The sequence below is a fragment of the Excalfactoria chinensis genome, chromosome 2 (assembly GCF_039878825.1).
Source record: "Excalfactoria chinensis isolate bCotChi1 chromosome 2, bCotChi1.hap2, whole genome shotgun sequence".
In the NCBI taxonomy this organism is placed as follows: domain Eukaryota; kingdom Metazoa; phylum Chordata; class Aves; order Galliformes; family Phasianidae; genus Excalfactoria; species Excalfactoria chinensis.
In genome coordinates, this window is record NC_092826.1 from 135,435,440 (window position 1) to 135,455,196 (window position 19,757).

The 19,757-nt window shown below is 49.1% G+C and overlaps 1 protein-coding gene and 2 long non-coding RNA genes across 12 annotated transcripts in view; 1 reads left to right on the forward strand and 2 right to left on the reverse strand.

Annotated features, from left to right (window-relative positions):
* LOC140247656 (uncharacterized) overlaps positions 1–17,480 on the reverse strand; it is a 35,384-nt gene extending 17,904 nt beyond the window's left edge. For both annotated transcript variants that reach the window (XR_011902739.1, XR_011902738.1), the window contains exon 1: positions 17,374–17,480. This is a non-coding gene — a long non-coding RNA (uncharacterized lncRNA). The remainder of the gene's footprint in view (positions 1–17,373) is intronic.
* LOC140247657 (uncharacterized) lies at positions 10,715–14,366 on the reverse strand. Its single transcript, XR_011902740.1, has 3 exons — positions 14,191–14,366; positions 12,846–13,014; positions 10,715–12,160 (listed from the first exon to the last, which is right to left on the reverse strand). It is a non-coding gene; the product is annotated as an uncharacterized lncRNA (long non-coding RNA).
* Positions 15,304–19,757, forward strand: part of KMT2C (lysine methyltransferase 2C) — a 176,912-nt gene continuing 172,458 nt past the window's right edge. For 7 of the 9 annotated variants that reach the window (XM_072327396.1, XM_072327394.1, XM_072327395.1 and 4 more), the window contains exon 1: positions 17,539–17,711. In XM_072327396.1, the coding sequence (XP_072183497.1) occupies positions 17,539–17,711 (173 nt within the window). Of the gene's footprint in view, positions 15,333–17,324; positions 17,433–17,537; positions 17,712–19,757 lie in introns of those variants that run through there. The other 2 variants (XM_072327392.1, XM_072327391.1) reach the window with 2 other exon arrangements.

The following is a 19,757-nucleotide window of genomic DNA, read 5'->3' on the forward strand; positions in this document are numbered from 1 at the left end:
TCCTGCAACCCAGACTTAGGCCAGACCCTGCCAGTCACTTGATGGATCACTGCAAGGACAGACTCAGAAGATTCTCACACATGCTGACATTGTGATGAAGGCAAAATCCCTTCCCATCTCTTTCAGAGCCTTCTGGACACACACTCAGGAAGCAGGAGAGGGGTACAGTGGGCTCTGCTCTGCTCAGCCTGGTGCCTCTGCTTTTTTCTTAGCAGAGTGAGCTTGGCTGGGTTTGGCACCAACAAGCAGAGCTTCCAAAAGCTCGGGACATCAGCTCCCACGGGACAGCCCTGGGGCAAGGGCTGGAGCTTCAGGGAGAGAAGCGAATGCAAATGTAGCATTTAGCAGTAGTTAAATCCCACCAACACTGCCTCCATCCAGGAAAGCAGTACGGCTTTTTGATTCACTCTTGTAAATGAAGAGTAAGTGTATAAAGAGTGACCTGGCTTGTCCTGCCGGAGTCAGTCACCTAATTTTAGCTATTGCAGTGACTAATGGGGACCTAAATTAGGTGGTCTTTATCCCAAGCTCAGTTCCTTAAACTAGCTTCCTTGGTATAACGTGACTGTTACAATTAGCAGCGCTGTGACTAATCAGATAATAATAGTTTCAGGTTGTGCTGCACAGACTTTACAACTATTTCAAAATGCCAGAGATTGTTACAGTGCATTGCTTTTCCATGCGGTTGATGAGCAGCATCCACCAGCCCAGCCTACCACATACATCTGCCAGCGGTGTTAATTCAACATCAATATTGTTCCCCCATTTGTAGACTCTGTCTCCTTCCCCCTTTCAGGATGCAATGGCCACACAGCGCTGCCCAGTCCCCAGAGTAGCTGGTATTCAGCAGAATACAATATCCTTTCTTTGCTATTCTGTACTGCTCCTTTTGTATTGCCATCTTGGGAAGACATGGGAGTACGGACCGCCAGCAGAAACTCAGCAAGAGCCTCCTTACCTCCGTTCTGGCCCTCCCAGTCCAGATTGCCTGTGTTTACCTCCCTTCCCAGAGGGAAATGGAGCATAACGTGCACTTTCTTAATGCAGTTTTGGCCAGCAGCTATTGCTTGAAAGCTTGATGGTGGTCTGACATTAAAAAATTATAAATCTGTTAAAAAAAAAAAAGTAACACTTTTCTGGTACACAGTCACACATTATATCCTGTCTTAATAGGAAGAAACTGTACCAGCATCCTTCAGCACATATGTAGGGATGTCAAAGAAAAAGCATCGTTTTCAAAAGAAATTCCTGGCTGCTAATAAAAAGTTTACTATCTGATCCTTTGTATATCAATATGGTGATTCAAGGCTGTCTCTGTTGCAATACATAAATGCATTCAGTGTTCCTTTGTGCAACAGCTACTTGGCTTACCCTGCTAAGACAGGACTTCCAATGTTTGTGACCAGGTGGAAAATGTCCAGAATAAAAAGCCCAGTGCCAGCGTGCCCAGTTTGCACAGACAGACGAGGGGAACTCGGAAGGAAGCTGTTCTTAATTGGGCTACCTTCAGAGAAAACGTTTCTGGCTGAATTCGTGTTTGTTAATCAGATCTTAGCGCTACTTTGACAAGCAGAACGTCATTCTGAGATCTGGCTATACCTAATAGATAAGTTTCAATGATGTTCCGTTAATTGGAGGAGCTTTTACACCGTCATCTGTTTCCGTGCAAACCTGCACAGTGGTTAACGCGGTTAAAAGGAAATAGCTGGAACCTTCAGCTCCTTCAAGAAAATCCAGGAGTAAAAACTGTGGTTGCTGGATGTTTTCCTTCTGCACCTGAATGGACCAGCATCGAAGAAGGAGCAGCTGGAAAAAAAAGCAGCCATTGTGAATGCAGGGGTTGCAGCTATCATCCTATTGCACATCCTTGGGAAAGTCCATACTGAAATACTGCACTGTGCTGAGATGCTTGAAAAATTGTTTTGGTTGTGGCATGCAAGAAACATCTATTCATTACAGTCTTGCAATTGTGACCCAGCCCTTCGTCTTGCACAAGATCTATAAAAAATGGCTGAGTGACTGTAAATGTGTCCCTTGAAGCAAATTATGGAAGACATTATAGGAAGACTGGTTTCCAGCCAGCTTTTCCAGCTTAATGCATCCCTTTCAAGGATGTGTGAAAGCTCCATCAAGACCAATGGTGAATATCCCTGGACTCATCTTGTAAGATTTTATAAGGAGTCCCAGCTATTGTTTTCTCACTTCTCTTCTATTTTCAGAAAGCAGCTAGAAAATAATGTGAAATGGAAATACTTCTGTTCAAACACTGTGATAACAGGCCTGGTTGATTCATGAGCAGCCAGCAAAGGGCTCTAGGACAGATTCCGTTGTATCAAGATAGCAATCAGCATGCAAATGACTGCAATTTGTATGCTGCCCATTCTGGAAGAGATCAAATATATATCTATATATATGTATATATGTTTCACAGTGAAAATTCAGTCATTTCATTACTGCACAGATCTGGACTGTCTGTGTTTTCCTACAGGGGTCATCAATACGTAAATACAGAACTGAGAATACTAACAGTTAGGGAAGACTTTGCTCAGATCATAAACATAAGGCGCCCATAGGTACCTTATATTTATGATACTTCTTGCAGCAAATGATGTTCAGCTGCAGATTTACTGCTATCAGCTGGCCATACATTTTCTGTTTCTCCATTAAGAGAGAAAACAAAAGAACGACCTGCAGTGTTTCCTTACGATTTGTGCAGAAAATGGTTTGCTCTTTCAGCAATCCGTTGCTTCAGCCACTGCTGCCTGAGATCTCAGCATGAGGAGAGGAAGTGAGGGAGAGAAGTTATGGATGATATGGAGGGATCCTTCTGAAGGCAATGAATGGGAACCAGAGGAACATGGCAATGGGGAAACAGATGAAGAGAGAACAAGATACAACATGCAGGCCAAAAGGATGGGAAATGAAAGAAGAATAAAATGGACAGATCAATAAATGAAGTTCTAGCTGAAAAGTTCATGGTGGATTCTTGTGTGCCCATGCACTCTACTAGGTGGAGGAACAGAGATGCTAGAATATCCTGATATTCATTTTGGTAGCAGGACAAGTCACAAGGCACATAGGAATTAACAAAATATTACGGGCTTCAGTGCATGTCAGATCAAGGATACATACCCTGCCGGACATCACCAGCTTCATTCCTGCAACTGCTTTGGCGTGTTCCTTTGTGAAGTGCTACATAAATGCTAAGTGTCGTTATTAAATAGATGAACACGGCCCAATGGGTGTCATCACATGTAGCAGAAATTACACACATCCTGAAACAGATGCCGTTATGTGCAACAAATAACTGCACGGCTCTGACTGTTGACAGACCTGCCAACTTGAGGTGCTCGTGTCCTCAGTGAGGCCTAACAGGTTATACGATCGCATACAAAGGATGAGTCCATCAGGAGTATCTTGCTGCAGTCTACGTTACTGGTGACATGGGAGAGCCAGCCTTTCAGTTTGGAAATCCAAGCCATAGCCTCTAAGCATTTCCCTATTTTATTGTTTTACAGAATACAGGCAGAGGAAAATTAATTCCCCATGTAATTCCATTGAAATCTAGTACATTAGCTGAGGGACTGCATTTATTTAAGACCGTACCAATATTTATGAGATGAATTTAGGCCCAGAATGTGTTGGCTGATGGCCCTTATTGGGAGATGAACTGGATTGCTGTTCTGGGAAGGCTTCCCAGCCGTTGGGAGTGACAGTGGGGAGGGGGGAGGAGGACAGAGAAGAAGAGGGCAGAACAGAGTGTCAGGACCACAATAACTAATGCTTAGGAGGCAGAAGAGGAGATAAACTCACAGAATGACAATTCTAGCATTTTAATTTGCGCGTGGTATTATTTCAAAGTCAAACGGATGGCTTGAAAGCAGCTTTATCTACCCAGAGCTGTGAGTGAGTTTATACGCTTCCCATTATTAGCACTGCATTGTCCTACAGTAGAAGTCCTGCCATAGACTGAAGTGGAAGAAAGAACACAGTGTGGAGATATCTTCCTGAATTTACACACTGAAGATCTAAGCAATACATCTGACTGATATCAGAGCAGCAGAAGTCTGCACAGATGAGAATAAGAAACATGGTGTTTCAATTCGGGGTTGATGATTTGGGTATACTTGAAAGCAATCAGAGATGACAGAGCTAGAAGGAAACAACAACAAAAAGATTACAAAGAGAGAGAGCATGAACAGAAAGTTCAGTTTCCTCTTCACAGGAACTAACATGAGAAAGACGCACACCCTTCCAACAGCTTGCATCTCCTCAAGATACATTTCCATTCTACGTGATTAAGTTTTAAAAGGCTGAAAAAAGTACTTGCAAGACAGAGATTTCCCATTGTTCTTTAATATATTGATAAAAGATTTAACTCTATAGCCATAAATAAGGTGGGTCACGGTGCAAAACAAACTTAACTCACCCCACAACGTACACGCTCTTTGGTCTCACCAAAGTGACTGAGATTCAGCAATGGTTTCTTCAGCTCCCTTCCGAATTCAAGACCGAAATAGTCACAGTCAGTATAGGCTCACGTGAGCTTCTTTTGAGTTCAGAATTACATACTACTTATTTTAATACACTACTAAATTGTGGTTTGTCATATGTGTTTATATTGGTGAAACAACATTCCCGTGTATTCTACTCACTAATGTAGACACCGAGTCTCAGAGTCCTCCAGCTTTTATTGGCAAGTACACTCACCACAAAGCCTAACACTTAGCTGTAACTTTTTCACTCCCATAATGAATTACACAGCAATTCAGAGCAAGCTGTGAGGAACCTTTGGGACCACCAGTCTGAGGAGACAGAGAACTTCTGGCCAACGTGCCCATATAGCACTCTGGCTGCACTCAGTGCTTTGCATACCTCCCCAGTTCTAGATATAATTCCCATTTTCAGTGACGCACTGTCAAGTCTCCATTAACTTGGAGCTCCATTTAAGCCTTGAGCCTTCTTCAAGTCTTTGTGTTGCTGCTGGGAGCATGGTTTAAAACAACAATAACAACAAAACCAGCTGACTATTTCTGATCTGTACAATAAAACCGGTGCTTAGTACTTCTGGAGCTCCCTAAGCCAACCCAAGCATTTTAGATGTTGCATTTACACGTTTCCCTTTGGTTGGTTGGTGTGCTCCTTTGTTCAGGACTGGCAAGGCTGGGTGTTTCTAGTTTCTTGCTGCATCACTGCAATAAGCATTATTAAATATAACCCCCTCCAGCCCCTGGGGCTGAACTCAGGTATGTTGCATACCGAAGTAAATAGGAAAACACATATGTCTGATAGAAGAATTTTCTCTCTGGATAGAATGACTACTATGCTTCTCCGGAAAATACAACATCTTGTGGTCCTTTATTCAGATACTTCTTTCTTTTTTGAGCTCTATCGCCATCTCCAAATGTTCACAAACTACAGTTTGGCCCTCAAAATCATAAGTCTGTCTGTAAAATAATAAACGTGGGGATCTTTTACTTTGCTTCCTGGATTTTGAGCTGTTAGGGTGCACCCGGGTCACATTTGCAAGCTTTATACTCTAACCATTAGGACTGGAAACTGACTTTAATTTAAAGAAAAAGGAAAGCTGGGCTTCTAACCTCATTACACAACTCTAGTAGCTGGAGTGTAAGTGAAACATCAAACATCACAAGATTGGAGATAAAATCATGAGCGCTGACAACATCAATTTAGAGTAGGAGGTGGGATAGCAGGGGAAACTCGGGGCACACGGCTTTACTTTTTATCTCAATGTTTTTATAGGCTGTCTACTTTTATCTTTAATCAGAAGTTTTCAGTGGCAGTTCTTTCTTCATATACCTGCACGTGACATTAAAAGGTCACTTCTGCATTAATACCTGACGTTGTCTGCTAACTGCATCTTTCTATCAGAGCTGACATGAAAAGGAAGGTGTACCCCAACGGTACGCCCAGCGCTAATATCACAGCCAAGAGGTATTATGGAAGTACGGGTCATAAGTGCACAGCTGAAATGGTGTCGAGAGGGATCCCAGTCCCCCGCTGTGTTTGTGTGTGAGGAATGCAGGATATTTCTCATGGCTGTAATATTTACTGCCTGATTGAGGAATATTTTATTGAACATGTACCCGTAAAGGTCAACATTTCTTTGTGACTTCTAAGTGGGTGTTTATGCTGTGTCCTTTATGCCTCAGAATTATCTCAGTGAAGAATAACATGGAAACCTAGAAATCTACATATAGGTAAACCCATCACTAGAATAAATTAGCTGTAATAAAGCCAAGTAATTAAAGGATCGTTATGATCATAGATCAACAGACCAGACAGATCCAGAATTCAGGTCAGTCTTAAGTAATGCCAAAGTGGCACTGGTGACAACATGGTCATCTCTTCCCTCACTATTAAGGTGAGCTTCCAAATGATGCTTTTATTTTGATTTGACTTTGAGAGTTGGTCATTTTCCAGTCAGAGGGCATCGTGTACCCCACAGTCCTCCCATTGTCCGCTCATTAAACAGGCTCTGATCCATCTGGTTCTTTTGATCAAGGGTGATCACATTGCTGATAAGGAGGGAGTGCAGAGAGTCCACATCTGTCCGTGTCACTGCAGGGCTGGCTCACCCGGCTCTCTGCAGGGAGCTTTGGAGCCCACTTTTCACCCCACTTGTCACCACTGAGCCACAAAATTGGTGTGCTTGTGTGGAGCTGTAGCTGTACTCTGAACAAGTACCAGCACTGGGATAGGAGAGGAAGGCAGGGTTTATCACAGAATGGCCTGGGTTGAAAAGGACCACAATGCTCATCTACTTTCAACCCCCCCTGCTATGTGCAGGGTCACCAACCACCAGACCACGCTGCCCAGAGCCACATCCAGCCTGGCCTTGAATGCCTCCAGCGATGGGGCATCCACAACCTCCTTGGGCAAAACCTGTTCCAGTGTGTCACCACCCTCTGGGTGAAAAACTTCCCCATCACATCTAACCTAAACCTCCCCTGTCTCAGTTTAAAACCATTCCTCTTTGTCCTATCACTATCAACCCTTGTAAACTGTCATTCTACCCCCTGTTTATATGCTCCCTTCAAGTACTGGAAAGGCCACAATGAGGTCTCCCTGGAGCCTTCTCTAAGCTAAACAAGCCCAGTTCCCTCAACCTTTCCTCATAGGAGAGGTGCTCCAGCCCCCTGAGCATCTTAGTGGCCTCCTCTGGACCCACCCTAAGAGCTCCACGTCCTTCCTGTGCTGGGGGCCCCAGGCCTGAATGCAGTACTGCAGATGGGGCCTCACAAGAGCTGAGTAGGGGGGGGACAATCACCTCCCTCTCCCTGCTAGCCACCCCTTTCTTAATGCAGCCCAGAACACGGTTGGCCTTCAGGGCTGCAAGCACACATTGCCGGCTCATATCCAGCTTTTAGTCCACCAGGACCCCCAGGTCCTTCTCCACAGGGCTGCTCTCAAGGAGCTCTTCCCCCAGTTTGTATAAATACCTGGGATTGCCCAGACCCAAGTGCAGCACACTGAGCTCGGCCTTATTGAACATCATTAGGTTCTCATGGACCCGCTTCTCCAGCCTGCCCAGGTCCCTCTGGATGGCTTCCCTTCCTTCCCATGTATCGACTGCACTGCTCAGCTTGGTGTCCTCTGCAAACCTGCTGGGGATGCACTCGATGCCACTGTCTGTCATTGGTGAAGATGTTGAAGAGCACCAGTCCCAAGACACCGCTCGTATTTATTTATATCATATTTATCCCCTCAAATCATTAACAAGTCAGGAACGTCAAGATAGGTTCATATGCAGAGAAATGCAGAATCCCAACAGCCTCAAGTTAGCTCTGAAGTGCCACGGAGCCATGTGATGCTCACAAGCACAACAGAATCTTACAGTTCATAGTCCACACCTAGTAAAAAGCAGTCTTTAAAGATAAATTAGCTTGAAAAAACATTGCAGCATATTTTTGCTTTATATATTGCTAGAGGAGCAGGGTTTGACCCTTTCATCCTCATGCAGGTGCTTTGGCTCTCAGCCTAATTTGACAGATTCCATCTTTCTGCAGAGCCCAACGGCAGAGGTCAAAGAAGGAAATGCCTCGTCATCGCAGCCTCCTTTCTTGGGGGAGCATTGAGGTTAGCCCTCTGGATTTAAAATCTTACCACAGAGACACAAAACAAGATTGGCTAACCACAATGACTTGACTCAAAGAATGAGAAACACTGACATAAGGCGAGCATTCCTGAAAATCTAAAGTCAGAGTTCTGCCTACATTTTAAATAAACAGCGATCCAAAAATCTAGGGCAAGAAAACTCCATAGGCATCTCAGTGTTTTACTTGAGCCAACATCAATCTTCCTTCTTTTCAGACAGGCTGGTAAATCAGCAGTGCTAGATCAGTCAAAGCAGCTGAATGCAAAAGCTGAGGAGACAGACAGAATCTGTACCGCGTATATGAATTACGGAGATAAAGGAAAACTGCTCATAAAGTTACATCTTGAATAAACATGAACACTTAGCGAGAGCACACAGGGAGGAGGAAATACTACAGTCCAAATCCTGTGAGATGCCTCTGATTAAATGTACCGTCAAGTGGGAAAGGGACCTTGGTTTCTCTGCACTTCTGAGGCTGCAGCTCATTCACACACAGTTTCAGAGCAGCAAAGAGAGACATGGCTGGAGGCAGCAGCAGGGCCGTGGAGCATTGGGGCAAAGCACCAGCAGCACACCCAGCCTGATGGATCGTGGGCTCACACTGCTGGGACGATGCTGCTAGCTGGTTCAAAGCACCTACCCAGCTCGTTGGAACTGCTGCATGTCAAAGATACCAGCTTAGGAGCTGCTGAGCAGCTTTGGATCGCCGTGGTTCCGTGAGGCCCATCTCTGTTCCATCAGTGAGCAGGCTGTGAACTATTCATGGCCAGGATCCACCATCCCCATGCAATGATTCTGATTCAGGTTTCCTCAAGGAACACCCAGAGATGAAAAACTGAACTGTCCTTAATGCAGAATTCGCAACAGATCTCCCCCCTCCATTCTACTCCTGCTAAGCAAGGGACATTGCGGCTTGTCTGAAAAGGAACATAGCGGATAAGAAGGATGTGAGATTACCCATCCTTTTACTTGGGACTTGTTTGATTTCCTTTCACAATATCATACAGTAGAAGTGGAACAGATCTATTAGATCAGTGAGCGCGTCTTGCTCAAAGAGCGGGATTAATATCTTCCCACAGCCATCCACAATGAAGAATGCTTCAGTTGCCAAAATAATCCTGCGCTGAACAGCGAAACCCACAGGTGGCAAGCAACCCTCAGCGCTGGGCTGCTTAATAACTGCACATATTTAACATCAGCACCATTCTCTCAGACAAACCAGGGCATTCTTTTCTATGGTGCCCTCCTGCCTGACGGCCAAAGGAATGGGAACCCTGAGTTCTGTCCCTGAAGGCCGGGTCCGTGTTACCAACTGGTGGGTTGGTCTTTGCCAAGACATTTTTGGAGGAATTATAGAAATCCCTCTCACAGAAGGGAATTAGACGTGGTATTTAGGCAAAACAGACATTCCGTTTATAAATATAATTACTTTTGCTGTTCCATCAAGGAAAAAAAAATATATATATTTAGTAGAAAGGGATACAAGGGAGAAAATTATTTATGTGTTGACACTTCACAGTATAAATAGGAAACAGATCTGGATGAAACTAAGCGGAAAATGAAAAACATGCAAAAATGTGTGAGATTACCATTTGAAGGGATAACAGCTCCACTGCATTCCTTCCCAACTGAAGAACAGCCCCTCGTTTTGCTTCATGTTTGGATTTTAACTACGCGAGCGTTTGACAATAAATGCAAAAGCTTCCTTTGAATTTATCAGCAAGTTCTTTCCTTTCGGCTGCTGACCTTGAGCACTGCAAAGCAGACACTCCTCTGTGGTGCAGCACAGGGCACAGGGATGTGGCCTGCACGTATTCCCTTTGCTATGGTGTACTATAGCATGGGTTAGGGAAGAAAGGAGTGAATACGCCATTCAAATTCTATACGTAGAGCGACGGCATCCAGTGTTATCACCTAAAGAAAGACTCTGACCCCATCTCTGGTACTCAACGCATTTGCTTATTTCACTCAGGCTGTGTGTATGGGTATGGCCATAGATGCACATCTTCAGCGTTACATTTCTGATGGATATTTTTATCTCGCATCTTCATTCTTAAAGATATTAATGATTTTTCACATATGGTGCGCTATATTTTTATGGAGCTGTAAGATACCATGGTGATTAACGCCATGTGAGAGCTTAAATAGGACGGAACAGAATAACAGAAACGTCCTCCCAGCAGATATGTGGCCTTGGTACATCTGTAGGTAAAGCATCCCACCTTCACAATTGTACCCTATGCATCAGAACTGTATGAGATCCATAATACAAGACTGTATTGGATTTGACAATGATGCAGAGAGAACAAGAAGCCTTACGTTTAATTTCTCTGTAGCTTTAATTAGGGCTCTCAGATCAATTGTGTAAGGACAGACTGATTATTCAAGCTCTTTTGATCATATTCATTTATTGCTTCAATTTAAGGCAGGCAGGAGAAAAAAAGAACCGCAGGTATCCCCTTGTTTAACTATGTATATATTTATGTATATATACACATGTCTATCTCACCATATTTCTGGTAGGAAAGATTCAAACACCCTTGCAAAATTTGCCCAATCAATAACCAAGTCCACATACAAAATCTACTCACTGAATCAATACATTACTGAGAAACTAATCACATTTTACTTACCTACTCAAACGCTGCGAAAGCCTGGAGACACTGCAAGGCTGCTCTAAATGAAGGCATTACTGCTGGGCATGCTGCAGGCTGCTCAAGCATGCCTACAAGCCCCTTATTTTTCCCTAACAGCTATCCTTAACCACTTGGATTAGGACTGCCACTGGCAGAGCAGCTACCCCTTGTATTACTGGATCCAAAGCAAGGATTTGATGGAAGTTCAGCAGACCAGAAAAGCAGTGGGGCTGTTTCTGGGCACTGGAATATACCAACCAGTGAGCTTAGGAGTTGCTGGAAAGAGTCTGAATGAAACTGATGAGGGTCTGACCCTGAAGTTCTGGCTTCAAAAAGGGAGACTGAATATGGAGATGCTGAAAACCAGGCTGTGCAGAGGGACATCCATCCACTTCTCCTTGCCCAGAGCTGCAAGGAGCACAGGAAGATGAGCATCAGCACTTCCCCCCCTTATCTCCCTCACAGCAGTGCATTAGAGGCTAAATAAATAACAATAAAAAGAAGCAAACCAAACCCAAAGCACTCGGGAAAAGGCAGTTTCTGAAAGACTGGTCACTAGTAAAGAAAGGCAGCCAGGCCCCTGGAGATGATCTCCTTGCCTAAGGAGGAAATGGGATTATGGTGGTAATGTTTGCTGCGCTGTAATTAAGGCGGTGTCAGGACTTTCATTAAAATGTGTGTTTTTGTGGAGGGGCTGTGGCTTGGGGAACATTTTTGCTAGAGGCTGAAACATAACAACTTTGTTGTCAGACAGAAAATGCACACACAGTCTTCATTATACATGTAATTTAGAACCTCAGTGCAGTCCTGACAGAGGAGATTCTGCTGTTTCCATATTGGCATGTAGGCAGCTAGTTTAGAACACTAGATATTAAAGAAAGTAAATAAGTGAATTCTGGCTCGACCTCATGTAGGTGACGATGTCCCCATAAACTGGTTGCAATTAACTCAAATCAAAGGCCAAATTCTGCTGGTTCTATTCAGGCACGTAGCTTTTTCAAAGCAAACAGCTGCAAACAGGATTGGGCTCCCAGCGTCCTCCCCATTTCAATTGTACAATCACAGAATGATCCGGGTTGGAGGGGACCTCAAGGATCATGAAGCTCCAACCCCCTGCCTGGCAGGGCCACCAAACTTCCATGTTTACTAGATCAGGTTCCCCAGGGCTCCATCCAACCCGGCCTTGAACACCTCCAGGGCCGGGGCATCCACAGCCTCAATGGGCAGTCTGGGGTAGGCACCTGTCTGCCCCACATTATGGTGCCTTTAAAAGTAAGGGACAGAGATTATTTCTTGACAACACTGCTGATGCAGGACAAGGTTGGCCCAACTAACAGCATCCAAATTGCTAACATCACAGCACTCCAGATCTCATGTCAGGAACCACGGCTGCAGACACTCGAGCCTGTACAAAACAGAACAGAGACAGCTCTAGTCACAAAAATAAATCATTCCCCCCGTTTCATGGCCAGGTTCTGATTTCTGCTCAGTAAGCTGAGCGTAAAGCAGCACTCCTGCAAACAGCAAACTGCTCAGATATGTGTTTAATCTTCTGCATGGCAAAGCGCTGCCCTCACACCGATGGCTCTGTGCCTTTCCTCACAGGTGCACACAGTGAGCTGCTTCCCTGCATGCTTGCTACTGGCTGTGGACTTTTCCTGGCCTGCACGTACCTGTGATGCTGCCAGCATTCAACCCAAGGGACGTCCTGCTTTCAGCTGCTAATTGGATTTTACTCAAACCATTGGCAATCTGCACTTCTGGATTAAAAAACCAGACTCATACAACAAGTCTTATTTCCCACAAGCTTCCCCCTCGACCACCCACCACCACAGATACGTCAAGACTCAAATCCAGAGTATCAACGGTTACAAAGTTTTAGTTTCATGAAGTTGTAAGCAACGCTTGCATTGCCACCAACCAGACAAACAGCAAAGATGGAACAGACTGAAGTTCCTAAGTAACTTGTGGATGATTTAGAAACTCCAAGTAACAAAACACCACATAACGTAGCACAGTCCATCATTATGTTACAAGAACAAATCATAGAAATTGCAAGTTTAGGAAGAATTCACCCGATTTCTGCACACCTTTAAGCACAGAACCAACTTCCATCAGCATGCAGTGGTCTTCAGTGAGGTTATTTATGCTTTCAGTTACTACCACTGCAACGTAGGCAAGTGCGATTCCTTGCATGCAGACTCCATCTGAGATGAGCACCTTCTTGGACTCAATTTAAATTGCCTGGAAGAAGTGAATCTGAAAAAAGCCAGAAGTTGGAGAATGAGTGAGCCCTGCACGAGGGTTGGAGTGTAAGCACCAGTTTAAAACTCACGCTTTGGCACGCACAAAAAGAACACTTTCTTATGAAGATAAAAGTCTCCACGTGTAATAACTCGATATATAGACAAGCCCTGGGGGCTTGCGTCTTAAGCACTTAGCATTTTTGGCTCCATCTTAATGGATGAAATAGCTGTGTTTCTCAGTCACGTTAGCCCAGTCAAAGTAGCTTAATATGATGAAAAAGCTTCAGGCTTTGGCGAGACTAAGGTGTAAAGGTGTGATGATAGCACATACATCACTGCGCAGGCAAGGCTGCCTCTAACACATGCTAAACTAATCATGTCAAAGCAGGCAGGGGATGGGGAGCATAGACCTTAACGTGGCTTTACACACCGCACCTTTCCCTGCCCTTTGCACTGTCACCAGACTCCCTGGTTTCCAGGCAGTACTTTGCAGTGAGCTGATGTTGACTACAGTGCACAATTGAACAGCCATTCAAATGTCAGAGTCTGGAATTAATGTCATAAAGGTGTTCGGATCCCCTTCCAGATAGAATCAGGAATGACCTTATTTCTCACTATTTGTTACATAGGCTCCTTTAGCTGTGTAATAGTGTGACTGGTATTTCCATAACAAGCATATTTACAAACCAGTTGTCACTTTCCTTCAGTGATTTCCAAACCAAGACCCCCCTCCTTAACTACCTGGGTCAATACCAAGAAGACAGAAATGCTTATTTCAGGAGGAAAAGGAGGTAAAATTGCAGCGGGAAGTTTTGAAGCTACCCGCCCTTACAAGTTTAAGGAAGGAATAAAGAGAAAAGAAACGTCAGTTTCCTCTGAGTTAGTTTACAGTGAGCTGGAAGATCTCTTTGCATTCAATGAATCAGAGGACGCGTTCATTTAGTGTGATGCCTTTGTTATAAAAATGTCTGTTTTCCAGGCAGAGATGATTTATTAGAGCTGGTAGCACGACATAAACTTCACATTTTCCCTGACAGAGCCATTCAAATGTCCTTAATCAACAAAGGGCTCCGATGGTGGATTTACATGTGGTGACATCACTGCTCCCAGCCCGTTCCCCCGCCATAAATAATGCCACAAACACAGTGCTACAATCCCACCCCCCTCCTGCTCTTTCAGTCCTTCACACCTTTGATTGCCACAACGATGGTGGTAGCAGCTCTCAGACCAGACCTGCCCAGCTTTGTCCTGACACGCCAAGAGATAAGGCAGCGTAACTAACGGACAGCAGCCCCTTATGGGACTCTGGTCCCAGACCAGGCTACACCAAAGCTGGTTCGGTCCCGCCTCCACCAGGATTGGGTTCTGTGACAGCAAGTAGAAACATAATTAATGGAAGAAACAATGGAGAAAAAGGTCAACGCTGTTAGACATGCATCTGCTGTTGGGAAACAAAAAAAACAACAACAAAAAAGCTGCCCGAAGCTCAGCCGCTCGCATCGATCTAAAGGCCCGAAACAACATTTGTGTGGCAGCAGCGGATGAACCAAGTCAATGTGGTGGCTGCACTGCACTTATCCCTCACACACCTAGCAGCCGGTCCGAGCCCACAGCACGCTCACGTGTCCAAGCTCAAATCAATTTGCACATGCATAGCAGCTCTGACACATCCTGGACTCACTGGAGCCGGCCGCGCATGTGCAGCAGATCCGCACAGACACCGTCACCACTTCAGGGGATGGCCATTTTTTTTGTTAACCAGAGCAGATGGCAACCCGGTGACTCCTGCAAATGCCACATCCATGCTCCTGCTGTGCAGAGGCTGCGGCCCTTCCCTTCCTGCTCCCAACCAGCCAAGCCTGGACTGGTATAGAATTAGATGTTCTCGGCTATCTTAGGCTAACTTACCCCAATTAACAAAACTCAGAGGCGCTTTCTCGTGCATTAGGCCATAACCATCTCAGCTGCCATATCTGAAGCCTCTGTGGTAACTTAAAGACTTTGTCATACAAAGGCCGGGCTCAGGGTGTGTTATTTTTCAGTTCAATGTCTATTAACCCATTTTCGGCAATAGAGCTGAGGAAGTCGCAGCAACAGCCCAGCTGAGAAATGGGATGGCTTCATATGTACATAGACCGAGATAGCACCTCCATCTCCACACATACATACATGACGGAATCACAAAGATCTCATTTAATTACCCAGGGAATGAACCAACCAAGTCTTTTTGTTATGAAACAGTTCTCAGGAAAACAGGCCAGCAAAAGCCGTGTTTGCCACAGCACGTCATTGTTCATGTGGTATTCCTGAAGCTGACAAGTGAGAATTCAGGTGAGGAAGCACAGAGTAAGGGCCGGATTGCTGTGCGTTTGGTTTTAGGTCAAAAAAAAGCATGCCTTAAAGTCATCTCCACCTTTGCTGCTCTACCTGTGAGCTTCTTTAAGCTGTGCTATCAACCGGCATTCACACAGAGAGCAAACCCGACACGACAGAGGGTTGAAAAACCCAACGAAGGGCTCTCTCAGCTTTACGTGCGTTCCCCAGAGCCCTGCCCTTATCCTTATCCTCCATCTCTGGAGTCCGGCGAAGTTGTTACCGTGCGGAGCTCAGCTCTCTTGCCCACAAAGCCCCACCTGACGACCCGGCCGCGTTCTGCCTTCCTCTCTTCGCACGCGTGGGCCAAAGCGGCCGAAGGAGGGAGGGCCGGAGCAGGGAGGGCCGGAGCAGGGAGGGCCGGAGCAGGGAGGGCCGGAGCAGGGAGGGCCGGAGCAGGGAGGGCCGGAGCAGGGAGGGCCGGCCGGGGGCCCCGCGTTAGCGGCGGGCGGAAGGAGGGCGGGGGGAGGGGGGTTAAACGGGCCGGGCGCCTCGAGGGCTGCCCTCAGGGCGGTGCCCGGGGGGGGAAGCCCGGGGCCGGACTTCGCTTCGGCCGCGCCTCCGCCTCTCCCACCCCGCTCCCCTTCGGAGCCGGAGTCCCTCCCGGCCTCCGGGCCACGTTAAATCCCGTGTAATGAGGCTTAACCCCGCCCCGAGGCGCGGCGCGGCCGGTCGGGCAGGCAGCCAGCGAGGCCCCTGCCCGGGGAGCCCGCCCGCCGCCCCGAGCGGCCGCAGCTGTTCCAGCCGGAGTTGCTGGAAAGCGGCCACAGCTCCCCAGACTTTGTCTCCCCCGCGCGCAGCGCTGAACTCTGCTCCCTCCTCCCCTCCCCGGGGGCGGCCGCGGCTCCTCCGAGCGACGACACGGGGAGGGGGACGGATGGGGGTGCCGGGGATGGAAGGGGGTGCCGGGGATGGAAGGGGGTGCCGGGGATGGAAGGGGGTGCCGGGGATGGAAGGGGGTGCCGGGGATGGAAGGGGGTGCCGGGGATGGAAGGGGGTGCCGGGGATGGAAGGGGGTGCCGGGGCCGGCCGTGTCCCCGCGGCTCGGGGCCGGGCGGCGTGCGCGGAGTGGAGGCTCCCCGCTCTCAACCCCCGGGGAAAAGAAAATACATAGAACAAGAAAAAAAAGAGGTTGATGCTGGGGAACGAGCGCGGCGCGCCGGGCGCCCGTCTCGTCCCGTTCCGTCCCGGCCCCGCTCCGCGCTTTCCCCGCAGCCCGCGGCTGAGCGTGGCGCGGCGGTGGGTGTCTGCGCCTGGGACGGGCGGGGCGGGCAGGCGCAGTGTGGGGCCGCGGCAGGGGGAGGGCGGCGGGCGGGCGCAATGTCTGCGTCGCACTGGCAGGGGGAAGGGAAGGGAAGGCGGGGGGTTACGCACCAGGGCAGAGCCGGGATCCCTTCTCCACCCCGCGAGCCCGCGGGGAGGGGAGAGAAAAAGGACGGGGGTGGGGGTGGGGGGGGAGCGTTCTCCTCCTCCTTCCTCCTCCCCCTTTTTTCACCCTTCCTCCTCCTCCTTCTTTCCCCAAAGTTAAACTTCCTGCTCCCGGCCCGGCTGGGAAGGGGACGCGCAGCCCGGCCGGACTCAGCCCTCGACACACACAACAGCTGGAGCTGTCAAAACTTCCTCCGCTCGGCCTCGGCCCCCGCCGCCTCCTCCGCCGCCGCCGCCGCCTGCTCCTCCTCCGCCCCCGGGGGCTCAGCGCGGGGGGAGGGCGCGGGGGCAGCGTACAATGAAGCGGCGGCCGCCACAGCCGGGCAGCACCGGAGCCGCCAGCAGCTCCCGAGGCCTCTGAGAGGGGGAAGCCCGCAGACCGCGCCTCGCCCGCCGCTTCTCCCCCCGGACCCCGCCGAGCCGAGGACGGGCTGTTATTGTGTGCGAGACCCTTCGTGCCTCCGCGCTCTTCTCTTCGCACCCCCCCCCCTTCCCCCCCCCCCCCCCCCCCCTCCCCCGGTTCCTCCCTCCCCTCCTCCTCCCGCTCTCCCCATGCTGCTCCCCCTGCTACCTGCGCTGGTCGGCGGCGGCTGAGGCCAGCGATGCGAGGCGGAGGTGGAGGAGGCGGAGGTGAGGAGGAGAGGAGCCGCGGGAGCAGGAGGAGCATCGGGATCCCCATCACCATCCTCATCTTCATCACCATCATCCATGTGTCTCTCTCGTCCTGCTGACTAGGATGTCAACGGAGGACAAGAGCCTGGTGGTGGCGGTGGCGGAGCCGCCTCAGCAGCAGCAACCCCCCGAGCCTGCAGCTCCCCCCCCAGCAGCAGCGGCAGCAGCCACAGACAAAAGACCTAGGGGCCGGCCTCGCAAAGATGGCGCTTCCCCTTTCCAGAGAGCCAGAAAGAAGTAAGTTGGGCGCTGGTGTGTGCGAGGCGCCGAGGGGCCGGGCGCGGGCAGAGCTGTCACGGAGCCCCGCCGCCCCCCCTCCGTGCCCGCTGCTTAATGCCATTTTGAGAGGGGCTCTTCTTTCTTTCTTTCTTCTCCTCCTCTCCCCTTTGCACTTTCTTCTCCTCCTCCTTTTTCACCTTTGTCTCCCTCCGCCTGTTTTTTTTTCCCTGCACACTTTTCTCCTCCCGTCCCTTTTCCTTTCGCCTCTTTCTTCGGAGTTACTCTCTTCCCCTTCCCTTCTTCCTCCTCTATCTTCGCACCGTCCCTGTTCGGCTCTCCTGGATCCCGGCTGCCATTCCCTCCGCCTGCTCGTCGCTCTCCCCGTTCCTCGGCTCTCTGCTCCAGGACTCTGCCTGGAATATGGAATATCGCTCCCTGCGCTCGCTCCTCTCTTTCCCTATCCCACCCCCTTCCTCTCTTTGAGGAAGAAAAGACGGTTCTTCCCTTCACACTCACACTTCCCCCCCCACCCCCCACGCACCCCCCCCCTCCTCCTCCCGAACACGCAAAGTTGAGGTAGAGTTCTCTCGGCCGAGAGGCTGACGGCGCTCGGGGAGCTGTCAAGCGGCGGCCCCGGGCTGGGGGGAGAGCGGGGGCGGGGGCCGCCTCCTCCTCCCCGTGACAGAGCGCCCTTCCCCTGCGTGGGGGGAGGGCGGAGGACGGGGTGCGGGTGCCCGTCGGCCCCAGCGGGCTCCGGGAGCGCGACTTGGTGCGGGGATGAGGTTGTGGGGTGGGGGGATGGAGGCAGCGTTCCGTGCCGCTGCTACGTGAGGTGTCGGGGCACGGCACGGCGCCCGCCCCCCTCAGGGAGCCGCTTGGGGACTGGCTGCGTTCGGCTGCGGTTGTTTGTGAGGGGACGGAGCTTGAGCTGGCGGCGGCGGCAGCAGCAGGACAAAGCCGGCCGAGCGCCTTTTTGTTGTTGTTCATTTGTTTTGTTGCTTTTCTTTTGTTGTTGTTGTTGTTTTGAGGGATCGATTTATTTATTTATTTAGCGAAGAGATGCGGTTGAGAGCCAAATAGGAAGTCCGTGCGGAGAGTTTTTGGTGGAGTCGTGGGGACTGCGAGTTGGTTTCCCTTTGTGTTAAAGGGCCGCTCTCGCTCTGACGTCAGCTGCGCTCATTTAACCCGAGGCTCGTCGCTCCTCACCCGCCCCGCGCTGCGGGAGCTGCCCGCGCCCCACCGCCGCTCTGCTGGGCGGCCAACGCGCACCCAGGGCCGGCTCGTCCTCTGCTGCAGCTGAAAGGAGTTACCGAACGTTCACAGAATCCTTAGTGCTGCGAGCTTCGGGGTTGGTTTCCACCGAGAGAAGCCAAACCTTAGGCGAGAAACTTGGGAGCGTTTGGTTTGATCGAGAAAGTTTTAGGAAGGGCAATGGGAATACCTAAGAAAGGTTATCTTTGCAAAGAGCAATGTGACCTGTGAGAGCTGACAGACCCTGCACTGCCGGCTTGAGGCTGAGCAAAAAAAGTGGGTGCGAAAGAGGCTCGTTTGGGTTCTGGGGATGTTGTCGGTTTGCTTTAGGAGGAAATGAAATTCTCCTATAAAAATACGTGCTCATGTGAACGTGAGGCCGAGCGTTGTGTCAGGGCCAGAAACGAGATGAGCTGCGTGGAAAATTAGAACTGATCAGTACTCTTTTTTTCTTCCCATTGTGGCTACGCCTGCCTGGTGAGCGTGGCTGGTGTCCTGCATAAGGAAAGCTGTGATGTGGGTACAGCTGCTATCAGCCCCGAGTGCTTTTGAAACGAGTTTTATTCATATAGCAGGTTTTTTTTTCCCGACCTTTTCCATATGGAGGCTGGTCTTCAGTTGCATCACTTTGGTGGGAAAACGCTTTTCTTTCCTATGTCTTATTATTTGCAGAATACCGATTAACCAGCTAAGTGGATGCAGAAGTAAAACAAGTTGAAGTGATTCCTCTTCTTTTCATAGTGCTGCTTGGGCCAGGTCTCCCTTTTCACTTCTTGTGTTTCCCGGCTGTGTTCGTGTGCCTCCTGTAAGCCA